Source organism: Bombina bombina, chromosome 1 (genome assembly GCF_027579735.1).
Source record: "Bombina bombina isolate aBomBom1 chromosome 1, aBomBom1.pri, whole genome shotgun sequence".
Classification (NCBI taxonomy): Eukaryota; Metazoa; Chordata; class Amphibia; order Anura; family Bombinatoridae; genus Bombina; species Bombina bombina.
The window spans coordinates 1,552,289,605-1,552,302,696 of NC_069499.1; the positions used below are offsets into that span (position 1 = coordinate 1,552,289,605).

At 40.0% G+C, this 13,092-nt stretch overlaps 1 protein-coding gene across 3 annotated transcripts in view; it reads left to right on the forward strand.

The window, feature by feature from the left end:
• UNK (unk zinc finger) overlaps positions 1–13,092 on the forward strand; it is a 527,926-nt gene that overhangs the window by 229,318 nt on the left and 285,516 nt on the right. For all 3 annotated transcript variants that reach the window (XM_053709109.1, XM_053709121.1, XM_053709114.1), the window contains one exon: positions 10,512–10,686. In XM_053709109.1, coding sequence (XP_053565084.1) covers positions 10,512–10,686 — 175 coding nt within the window. The remainder of the gene's footprint in view (positions 1–10,511; positions 10,687–13,092) is intronic.

The window sequence follows — 13,092 nt, forward strand, 5'->3', positions numbered from 1 at the left end:
TGCAATACCCTTTTTTAAGCAACCGATGCAGAGACAGCCACTCTGTGGTCCTCTCCTTATCGGCCAGTGATGGTGCTGATTGTTGATGGTGTGGGAGGGATAGCAGGGAGGTGGGTGGGCGGCCCATATATGGAAGATATTTTCGGTGAGCTGGAAAGAGAGGACTGGGAGCAAGCAAGAGGGGGCAGGAGTGGGTGTGACTGCTACACTATAGAACATTTTTTTGTGAAAGGTAAGAAGGTAGAGGGGGGGATAAGCGTTGGGAAATGGATCTGGGAGGGGGAGGGGGGTATTGAGGGGGGGTAGCTACACTAAAGAAAAAAATGGGATTTTTTTTTTTAAATTTAAAAAAAAAGCCTAAAATTTAGCAAACTGGGTACTGGCAGACAGCTGCCAGTAGCCAAGATGGCAGCAAGTAGGTGGGGGGAGAGGGTTAGAGAGCTGTTTGGGGGAGATCAGGGAGGTTCAGGGGTAAGGGGGGATCCTACACTGCAGTGTGTGTGTGTGTATATATATTATATATATGTATATATATATATATATATATATATATATATATGTGTGTGTGTGTGTGTGTATATATATGTGTGTATATATATATATATATATATATATATATATATATATATATATATATATATATAAGCCTTTTATTTTAGTACTGGCAGACTTTCTGCCAGTACTTAAGATGGGGTGACAATTGTGGGGGAGAAAAGAGAGCTGTTTGAAAAGGGATCAGGGCGTGGGATGTGTCAGGTGGAGGCTTATCTCTACACTAAAGCTGAAATTAACCCTACAAGCTACCTAATTAACCCCTCCACTGCTGGGCATAATAAAGTGTGGTGTGCAGCGGCATTTAGCGGCCTTCTAATTATAAAAAAACAATGCCAAAGCCATATATGTATGTTATTTCTGATTTCTAGCGTTTGTTTTTTAAATTTTATCACATTTGGCGGTGAAATGGTGGCATGAAATATACCAAAATGGGCCTAGATCAATACATTGGGTTATCTACTAAAAAAAATATATATATACATGTCAAGGGATATTCAGGGATTCCTGACAGATATCAGTATTACAATGTAACTATCGCTAAAAAAATAAATGGTTTGGAAATAGCAAAGTGCTACTTATTGCCCTATAACTTGCAAAAAAGCAAAGAATATGTAAACATTGGGTATTTCTAAACCCAGGACAAAATTTAGAAACTATTTAGCTTGGGTGTTTCTTTTTTAAGACACAATGAGTCCATGGATCATCTTAATTACTAATGGGATATTCACCTCCTAGTCAGTAGGAGGAGGCAAAGAGCACCACAGCAGAGCTGTTAAATAGCTCCTCCCTTCCCTTCCACTCCGATCATTCTCTTTGCCTACGTTAGTGATAGGAAGAGGTAAAGTGAGGTGTTAGATTCTTCAATCAAGAGTTTAGTATTTTTAAAGTAGTGCCAGAGTGTGCTACTTTGTCCTAGGGTGTAGCCTTAGTCCATATCAGTCTCTTCAGTAGAGCTTTTGGTGGCTTTAGAGCAATGGGAACTTGTGGGACATAATTCTCACTGCGCCTCTCATACATTTATGCTGCCCTTATTCTGATGGCCTAAGCACACTTAAATCAGGCTTTATCGTTATCCACATGGCTATGGGAGGGAGAGGACCTCCTAAACCTGCTGAGCTGCCCTGCTGTCAGGCAGAGTTCAAGGTAAGTGCTAACTTTTTATTCTGGGTCTGGGAAGATCTCAGAGGAGTGGAGCGCTTTATTATAATTCAGCACCATGTGCATAATATGAATTATTATATTTCAGGGGACATAGCTTCATTTCTGCAAGAAGGAGGACCCTGTGACAGCAATTACTATGCAGGCACTGGGCTAAGGGCTTATATCTATATCTGTGTATAGAGAACTCAGGAGGGTGAAGTGTTTTTGTGGCTGGTTCAGTTGATTACATCCCAATCGTTTTGTTTTTGGGCTAAGATTCTACCTGTCAGCGGTAGTACTATTTTCACTCTCGTTCTTTATGGTGCCTAAGTTTCTCCCGGGAGCTATTTTTATCTTAATATGACAATGGCGACCGGGAGATCGATAGCAGTAACGCCCACGATGGGCGGAGTCTGGTTTGAGCACACGCTACTGTTTTATTTACATTGCCAGTGTTAGACAACTGAGTCTGTATTGCCTAGTACAGGGGCTGTTTGCATTGTGCTTGTCAGTTCACTTAAACAGTTCCCAGCAGCTTCTTTGTTTTTTTATTGAGGGTGCAGGGCTGAGCGTTAAACAGTGGATGATACCACGTTTTTCAAGCTAGAGAGAATTTCTAGTACACGCCCACGGGTACGAAGCTATGTTTGGCGCTGGTTTGGATGGTGCACTTACTATTTTCCTTCCGATATCGGAAAGGAAGCTTGGTAGCACAGTACTTTCTGTTGTTTCTCATGTGGGACAGGACAGCGCCACTGCTGCATTCTGGATCCGTTTTACATATGAATAAGACCCACTATCTTTATTACTTGTCACTTTTCTAAATAAAGTATTGGGTTTTTTTCTGGTTTCACAGACTGATGGACACCTCAGCTATGGTATAGGCTGAGGTGTAGATAGGTTCTGATATAGTTATGCACTCTCTTATACTTTTGCTTTTCTAAAAATATACAGTAACGTTTCTTTATGATTAACTTTTATTACAAAATTTAACATGTTTATTTGTTTAATTTATCCTTTGTGACTTAGGAGGGATCTTGAGCACACAAAAATTAACGTTATTTTTAACATTTAAAGAGACAGTAACGTTTTTTATGTGTAAAGTTTTTTAATAAAAATGTTTTTTTATTTTTTTCTGAACCTACTCCTAATGCGATTGCTGTCTAGAAGTCTGTTGACAATGGTCAATCTCTGCCAAAAACTTCTACTATAGTGTCCCTCTAAACGTTATGGCCACATGCAGTGCCCTGCGCTTCCTTTCTCACTCCACCAAGAGTTTCTCTGCATTCATACATTATGGGGGGTAGTTATCAAGCCGTCAACCTCAAATACGCTGGAATTCCGCAGCGTATTTGTGGCAAGGCTGATTCGCCTTAGTTATCAAAGGCTCGAGACCGGCAAATGTAGAATTTTGTGACGTAAACTTCGATCCGCCGGACTCAGTCCGACACAGATAGATTCTTACGTCACTCCAGATGTTCCGCACACAAGTGTGGCACAATCTGACTACTTTTGCTAGTTATCAAATGACTAGCAGGTACGCTCGACACTTTCCCGGCCCAGCGTACCTGGTTTTCAATCCGCCGCCCTGGAGGCGGTGGATCCCATAGGAATCAATGGGAGTCTGACCATAGCGAAAGTACAAGTTCGCTGCTGACAGACATCCCATTGATTTCTATGGGAGCTGTCTGCACCTAACATGTACCCCGAGTCTAAACACCTCTAATCAATCTGCCCCCCCTACACCGCCGCAACTAAATAAAGTTATTACCCCCTAAACCGCTGCTCCCGGAGCCCACCGACACTATAATAAATATGTTAACCCCTAAACCGCCGCTCCCGGAGCTCACCGCAAGCTACTCTATACATATTAACCCCTAAACCGCTGCTCCCGGAGCCCACCGCAACTATAGTAAATGTATTAACCCCTAAACCGCCGCTCCCTGAACCCGCCGCAACCTATATTAAATGTATTAACCCCTATCCTGCCCCCCCTACACCGTCGCCACCTATAATAAATTTATTAACCCCTAATCTGCCCCCCCCTACACCGTCGCCACCTATAATAAATTTATTAACCCCTATCCTGCCCCCCACTACGCCGCCGCCGCCACTGTAATAAAATTATTAACCCCTAAACCTAAGTCTAACCCTAACGCCCCCCTAACTTAAATATTAATTAAATAGATCTAAATAATATTTCTATTATTAACTAAATTAATCCTATTTAAAACTAAATACTTACCTTTAAAATAAACCCTAATATAGCTACAATATAAATAATTATATTCTAGCTATCTTAGGATTTATTTTTATTTTACAGGCAAATTTCAATTTATTTTAACTATGTACAATAGCTATTAAATAGTTATTAACTATTTAATAGCTTACCTAGCTAAAATAAAGAGAAATTAACCTGTAAAATAAATCCTAACCTAAGTTATAATTACACCTAACACTACACTATACTTTAATAAATTATTCCTATTTAAAACTAAATACTTACCTGTAAAATAAACCCTAAGATAGCTACAATATAAATAATTATTATATTGTAGCTATCTTAGGATTTATATTTATTTTACAGGTGACTTTGTATTTATTTTAGCTAGGTAGAATAGTTATTAAATAGTTATTAACTATTTAATAACTACCTAGCTAAAAGAAATACAAAATTACCTGTAAAATAAATCCTAACCTAAGTTACAATTAAACCTAATACTACACTATCATTAAATTAATTAAATAAACTACCTACAAATAACTACAATTAAATACAATTACATAAACTAACTAAAGTACAAAAAATAAAAAAAGCTAAGTTACAAAAAAATAAAAAAATAAGTTGGGGGGGAGTTAATGTTGGGGGGGGGGTTGTATTTTTCTTTTACAGGCAAAAGAGCTGAACTTTTTGGGGCATGCCCCCACAAATGGCCCTTTTAAGGGCTGGTAAGGTAAAAGAGCTTTGAACTTTATTTAATTTAGAATAGGGTAGGGCATTTTTTATTTTGGGGGGGTTTGTTATTTTATTAGGGGGCTTAGATTAGGTGTAATTAACTTAAAATTGTTGTAATATTTTTAAAATGTTTGTAACTTATTTTTTTATTTTTTGTAACTTAGCTTTTTTATTTTTTGTACTTTAGTTAGTTTATGTAATTGTATTTAATTGTAGTTATTTGTAGGTAGTTTATTTAATTAATTTAATGATAGTGTAGTATTAGGTTTAATTCTAACTTAGGTTAGGATTTATTTTACAGGTAATTTTGTATTTCTTTTAGCTAGGTAGTTATTAAATAGTTAATAACTATTTAATAACTATTCTACCTAGCTAAAATAAATACAAAGTTACCTGTAAAATAAATATAAATCCTAAGATAGCTACAATATAATTATTATTTATATTGTAGCTATCTTAGGGTTTATTTTACAGGTAAGTATTTAGTTTTAAATAGGAATGATTTATTAAAGTATAGTGTAGTGTTAGGTGTAATTATAACTTAGGTTAGGATTTATTTTACAGGTTAATTTCTCTTTATTTTAGCTAGGTAAGCTATTAAATAGTTAATAACTATTTAATAGCTATTGTACCTAGTTAAAATAAATTGAAAGTTGCCTGTAAAATAAAAATAAATCCTAAGATAGCTAGAATATAATTATTATTTATATTGTAGCTATATTAGGGTTTATTTTAAAGGTAAGTATTTAGTTTTAAATAGGATTAATTTAGTTAATAATAGAAATATTATTTAGATTTATTTACTTAATATTTAAGTTAGGGGGGCGTTAGGGTTAGACTTAGGTTTAGGGGTTAATAATTTTATTACAGTGGCGGCGGTGTAGTGGGGGGCAGGATAGGGGTTAATAAATTTATTATAGGTGGCGACGGTGTAGGGGGGCAGGATAGGGGTTAATAAATTTATTATAGGTGACGACGGTGTAGGGGGGGCAGGATAGGTGTTAATAGGTTTAATATAGGTTGCGGTGGGTTCAGGGAGCGGCGGTTTAGGGGTTAAACTATTTAGTTGCGGCGAGGTGCGGGATCAGCAGGATAGGGGTTAATAATTTTATTATAGAGGGCGACGGTGTAGGGGGGGCAGGATAGGGGTTACTAGGTATAATGTAGGTGGCAGCGGTGTCCGGGAGCGGCGGTTTAGGGGTTAATACATTTATAAGACTTGCGGCAGGGTCTAGGAGCGGCGGTTTAGGGGTTAATACATTTATAAGACTTGCGGCAGGGTCTAGGAGTGGCGGTTTAGGGGTTAGTAACTTTATTGAGTTGCGGGAGGCTCCGGGGGCGCCGGTATAGGGATAGAACAGTGTAGTTTAGTGTGAGTGCTTAATGACAGGCTAGCAATAAAGATGGGAACAAGCCGAAGAGCAGCGAGATCGGATGAGTGATAACTCTCACAGTCCGCTGCTCATCGCCCCGCAGCTTTTTGACAGCTTTATTTGATAACTTAGGCGAACGTATTCAAGGTCCGCGGCGGCAAGGTAGGCGAACTTAGGCGGGGGCGTATTGGGCCGGCGAAGGCAGAAAAGTAGACGGCTTGATAACTACCCCCCTATATATTTTTCAAACGAGGTAGGAAACTTTACTAGAGGTATTATTTTCAATAATTTAGAATTTAAAATTAATTGATTCAGTAGTTAATATTCTGAATGGTTCTTCCCTGTTACCTGAAAGAGGAAGATATTTCGGGATTACCTGAGAGAGAATTCTCAAACTCAGATGGAACATTATTTTATTTGATCCTGAGGTTGTTTTTTCTTTCAGTATTTAGCTTGAACACCTCCATTTGTTACTTTAGGAGGTTCTAGCTACCCTGGGCGACTCCAACATTACCGGTGTAAGCGATCCTAGTGCGTCCAACAAGTTATAAAGAATGGAAACAGCCAGCTGTAGTAGCCTGATGGTTAGCTTAGCTGTCTAGCTAGTTGAAGGTTTGCAGTTTGAAACCATCTGCAGCTATTAACCACATTCCCTATATTTAAAGAATTGTTTCCCATAGCCGACTCAGCTATGGAGGCTGGGCAATCATTCCCTTGGGTGGAAGGAGTAGTTTCCAGCTTAGATAAGAGAACTACTATACCCTTAGAGGATAGTTAGGTTTTTCAAAGGTCCTATGGACAAAGATTAGAGAGAGGATGTACACAAGGGCTTACAATGGCAACCAGCTGTGTACTTTGATAACGTCACTAGTGTGACGGCATATTGGTTTGATGCGTTGTCTGATATTGTTATGTCAGAAACTCCCCTGGTTAAAATCCAGGATAGGATAAAGGCTTTCAAATTCCTTTATTTCAAATTCTTCCCGTCAAGTTATCAAGATGGGAGCATAGGTTTCAGGTTTCTCTGTTCCAGCTCACAGAGCCTTATGGTTAGAGCCTTGTTCTACGGATGTATGCTCTAAGTCTAAGCTTTTAATGATTCATTGCAAGGGGAAGACCTTGTTGGAACCTGGCTTGAAAGAAGGCCAATTTACGGATGTTGTGGGGGGCAGACTTTCACTCTTCGCTCAGGCTTGGGTTTGAAATGTTCAGAATCCCTGGGCAATAGAAAATGGTGTCCGAGGGATTCAAATTGGAGTTTAAGAGTTTTCTTCCCAGAGGCGGTTTTCTGCTTTCAAGATTATATGCAGATCAGACAAAAGGAGAGGCGTTCTTACACTGCGTAAGTGACATCTCAGACCTGGGAATGATTGATCCAGTTCCAGTACAGGTACTGGGTCTGTTTTTGGTGGGGGTTTTTTTTTGTTTTTTTTTAATACCAATCGGTTTGTGGTTCCCAAAAAAGAGGGAACCTTCAGACCACTTTTTAGATCTCAAGAGTCTAAACAGATTTTCTTAGGGTACCGTCCTTCAAGATGGCAACTATTCGTTCCATTCTTCTCTTGATCCAAGGGTCAATTTATGACAACAGTGGATTTAAAGGACATGTACATTCATGTGCATTCTCAAGTTGGACAAACACTTCCAGTTCATGGTTCTTCTTTCGGTTTTGTCTCAGCTCTCAGAGTTTTTACGAAGGCTCTGGGAGCGCTTTTGGCGGTGCTTCGGTTACGGGGCATTTCAGCGGCGTCCTATCTAGACAATATTCTAGTCCAGGCGCCATTCTTACAGCTAGCAAGATTTCACACGGACTTGGTGTTATCCTTCCCGTGGTCTTCGGGTGGAAGGTAAATTTGGAAAAGAGTTCCTTAGTCCCGTGCACAAAGGTAACTTTCTTGGGAACCATTATGGGTTCCATATCGATTAAGATTTTTCTGACAGAATGTCAGGAAATCAGAGTTTATCGATACTTGTTTAGTCATTCAGTCCACTACTCGGCCTTCACTGGCTCAGGGCATGGAGGTCCATCTTGGGTATTTGTGACAACAAACGCCAGCCTTCTTGGATGGGGAGCAGTCTGGGGCTCCCTAAGGGCTCGGGGTTTGGATTCAGCCAGAGTCCTTTCTTCCTATAAACATTCTGAAGCTGAGAACTATCTACCATATTCTTCTGGTCTGGCCCCAGTTTATTAGGGTCCAGTTGATCAAAATGTCGTCAGTGGCTTGCATCAATCATCAGGGAGGAACGAGGAGTTCCTTAGCGAATACAGAGGTATCCAAAATAATTCAATGGGTAGAAGCCCATTTTTGCTGCTCGTTGGCGAGCTACATCCCAGGGGTGGAACATTTGGGTGGCGGATTTCCTGCACAGGCAGTCCTTTCCTCCTGGGTAGTGGGTACTCCATCCGGAAGTGTTCTCCAGGTTTTTCCTCTGTTTGCTTTTCTTCATCGGGTCATTGCTCGAATCCAGCAGGAAAGGGTTTGATGATCCTCATTGCACCGACTTCGCCTTGTAGGATTTGGTATGCAGATCTGGTGGACATGTCATCTCTGCCATCTTGGAGACTTCCGTTGAGGAAGGACCTTCTAATTCACGGGCCCCTCCTTCACCTAAATCTGGTTTATCTGAAACTGACTGCTTGGAGATTGTACACTTCTTATACAAGCAGAGTTTTTCTGACTCGGTCATTGTGACCATGATTCAGACTCGAAGTGATTCAGACTCGACCTGTTATTAGTCAAATTTACCATAAGATATTGCGTAAATATCTCTATTGTTGTGAATCCATGGACTACTCGTGGAATGGATAGGATTGCTAGAATTTTGTCTTTTCTCCAAAAGGGTTTGGAGGAAGATTTATCGTCAAATTCCCTAAAGGTTAGAAACCCTGTCTTTCTCTAATTTGTTACAAAAACGTCTGGTAGATGTCCCAGATGTACAATCATTTTGTCAGGCCTTGGTCAGGATCAGGCCTGTGTTTATACCAATTACTCCTCCATGGAGTCTGAATTTAGTTTTCAGAGTTCTTCAAGGGGCTCCGTTTGAGCCTATTCTTTCCTTTAGATATTGTGTTGTTATATTGGAAAGTTTTATTTCTTGTTGCTATTTCTTCTGCTCAGAGAGTGTCAGAGCTCTCGGCATTTCAGTATGAGTCTCCTTATCTTACTTCCATTTAGATAAGGTAGTTTTACGTACTAAATTAGGATTTTTTTTACTAAGGTTGTTTCTGATCGGAACATTAATCAGGATATTGTTGTTATTTTCTTGTGTCCTTATCCTTTTTCTCAGAAGGAAAGACTTCTGTTCAATTTGGACATGGTCCGTGCTTTACACTTTTACCTGCAGACTACTAAGGAATGTCGTCACTCTTCTTTGTTTGTCGTTTTCTCAGGAAAACGCACAGGACAGAAAGCTATGGCTACTTTTCTTCCTTTTGACTGAAGAGTATCATATGTTTTGCATACGAGACTGCTGGACGGCAACCTACATAGAGAGTTACGGCTCATTCCATGAGGGCTGTTGCTTCCTCATGGGCGTTCAAAAATGCAGCTTTTGTGAAACAGATTTACAAGGCTGCAACTTGGTCCTCTCCACACTTTTTCAAGGTTTTACTAGTTTAACACTTTTGCTGCGGCTGAGGCCGTTTTTAGGAGAAGGGTTCTTCAAGCAGTGGTGCCTTCGTTTAGGTTTCCTGTCTTGTCCCTCCCGTATGATCTGTGTACTCTAGCTTGGGTATTGGATCCCATTAGTAATTAAGATGATCCGTGGACTCATCGTGTCTTAAAAAAAAGAAAATTTATGCTTACCTGATAAATTTATTTATTTTTTGACACGATGAGTCCACGGCCCGCCCTGTTCTTGTAATACAGGCTGTGGGTTATTGTAAACTTCAGACACCTCTGCATCTTGGCTTTTCCTTTCTCTTCCTAACTTCGGTCGAATGACTGGAGTGGGAGGGAAGGGAGGAGCTATTTAACAGCTCCGCTGTGGTGCTCTTTGCCTCCTCCTGCTGACCAGGAGGTGAATATTCCATTAGTATTTAAGATGATCCGTGGACTTATCGTGCCAAAAAAGAAATACATTTCTCAGGTAAGCATAAAGTTTCTTTTTTTGGTGGTTCTAGATGTGTAACAAATTTTGGGGGTCAAAGTTAGAAAAAGGGGGGGGTTTCAATTTTTTTCATCATAGTTTATCATTTTTTTTAATAGTAATTTATATGATATGATGAAAATAATGGTATCTTTAGAAAGTCCATTTAATGGCGAGAAAAGCGGTATATAATGTGTGGGTGCAGTAAATGCGTAAGAGGAAAATTACAGCTAAACACAAACACCCCAAAAATGTAAAAACAGCCTGGTCCTTAACGGTAAGAAAAATGAAAAAATGGTCTGGTCATTAAGGGGTTAACATAATATTTTTCATGTTTGTGAACTGTTTTTTTTTAACCCATCTAAATTGCTTTGTTTTGTCCTTTTTGTATCTTTTAGGAAGCACTAGGAATTCTCCCCATGGGTAGCCCTCTTACCTCTAGCATCTCCTCCAGTATCACTTCCAGCTTAGCTGCTACACCCCCCAGCCCTGCAGCCGCTAGTGGTGCCCCAGGCATGAATGCCAATGCGCTTCCCTTTTACCCAACCAGTGATACAGTGGAGTCTGTAATAGGTAAAACAGTTTGTCTCATTAACATCTATAGTTAAGAATCTCATGCTAGACCACAGGGCTCATGGGAGTCGCCTTTGGGGAGGGACATGTGGGATTTTCTTTTAGATGTGGGAAGAAATTAGTTCAGTAGTAGTTTTTAGATCAGTTGGGAACGTTAGGGAGATTGTATTGGAGCCATGGTTAAAGGAAAAGTGTACTGTAATTTTTTTTTTCTCTTCCGTGTTCCCACAGATCTTTTTTATTTGCTAGAATCTATTAAGCTGTTCACAAACTGCTCCATTGCCTTTATTTTGTCATTTTTAAATAGCTGAGTTTGCCTGTTTACCCACTTTTATACTGAAAATTCCAGTAACTTATGAATTGGTTATCGAAAAACTAGAAGGTTTAGATGAAATCGTGCCCCCATGTATATTGGTGTTTGAATAAACAATGAGAAATGAAATAATTAGACCGATAACCAATTAGGGGCCAGATTACGAGTGGAGCACTAATGCTTGCGCTCAAGCGATAAGGAGTTTATCATGGGTGTTTGTGCTTGTCGTGTTTACCACTGTTATTACGATTTGAAAGTAAACATGATTGCTTGAGCGCTATCGTGATTTACTCTAGAATGATTACTGCATCCTCCGACCTTTTGTTAAATATTTTGCGAAACAAAAAAGTTTAACAGAACACATCACAAATACATTACAAAGTACACTTATACTCAACTAATAAAGATTATTAAAAAACGAAATTTTATGCTTATAAATTTCCTGATAAATTTATTTATTTCTTGACATGGTGAGTACACGGATCATCAGTAATTACTATTGGGAATATCACTCCAGGCCAGCAGGAGGAAGCAAAGAGCACCACAGCAAAGCTGTTAAGTATCACCACCCTTCCCACAAACCCCAGTCATTTGACCGAAGGAAAAGGGGAGAAAGGAAGCAACACAAGGTGCAGAGGTGCCTGAGGTTTATACGACAAAAAATCTGTCTGAAAAATACAGGGCGGGCCGTGGACTCACCGTGTCAAGAAATAAATAAATTTATCAGGTAAGCATAAATTTTGTTTTCTTTCTAATGACACAGTGAGTCCACGGATCATCAGTAATTACTATTGGGAGTCAATACCCAAGCTAGAGGACACAGATGCTAAGGGAGGGTCAAGGCAGGGAACAGAAGGCACCACTGCTTGAATAATCTTTCTCCCAAAAGAAGCCTCAATTGAGGCAAAAGTATCATACTTATAAAATTTTGAAAATGTGTGTAGAGAGGACCAAGTTGCAGCCTTGCAAATCTGTTCCACAGAAGCTTCATTTTTGAATGCCCAGGAGGAGGAACCAGCCCTTGTGGGATGAGCTGTGGTTCTCTCAGGAGCAGCAGGAGCTGCTGTCCAGCAGTTTCATAGGCCAAATGAATTATACTCCTCAGCCACAAAGAAAGAGAAGTAGCCGTAGCTTACTGACCCTTGCGTTTCCCAGAGAAAGCAACAAACAAGGCAGAAGACTGGTGAAAATCCTTAGTCGCCTGTAAATAGTACACACCACATCTTGGTTGTGCAGTAAACACTCTTTATGAGAAGAACGGTTAGGACACAGGGAAGGTACAACGATTTCTTGATTAATGTTCCTATCCGAAACCACTTTAGGAAGAAAACCCAACTTAGTACGCAGAATTACCTTATCCAAATGAAAAATAAGGTAAGTGGATTCGCACTGCAACGCCGAGAGTTCAGAAACTCGAGCAGAGGAAATTGCAACAAGAAACAAAACTTTCCAAGATAACATCTTAATATCTAAGGAATGCATAGGCTCAAACGGAGCCTGCTGAAGAATTTTAAGAACAAGGTTAAGACTCCAGCGAGGAGTAACAGATTTGAACGCAGGCCTGATTCTGACCAAGGCCTGACAGAAGGATTGCACATCTGGTACATCCGCCAGACGTTTATGTTACAATATAGATAAGGCAGATATTTGACCCTTCAAAGTACTCGCAGACAAACCCTTCTACACACCCTCCTGGAGAAAGGACAAAATTCTAGTAATCTTGACTACTCCACGAGAACCCCTTGGATTCACACCAGAACAGATATCTGCACCATATCTTATGGTAAATCTTTCTCGTCACAGGCTTACAAGCCTGAATCAAGGTCTCAATGACAGACTCAGAAGAACCGCGCTTAGATAGAATTAAGCGTTCAATCTCCAAGCAGTCGGCTTCAGAGAAACGAGATTTGGATGAAGGAAGGTCCCTTGAAGTAGAAGGTCCTTCCTCAGTGGAAGTCACTAAGGTGGAAGAGAAGACATCTCCACTAGGTCTGCATACCAGATCCTGCGAGGCCACGCCGGTGCAATGAGGATCACTGAAGACTTCTCCTGTTTGATTCAAGCAATGACCTGTGGAAGGAGAGCGAACGGAG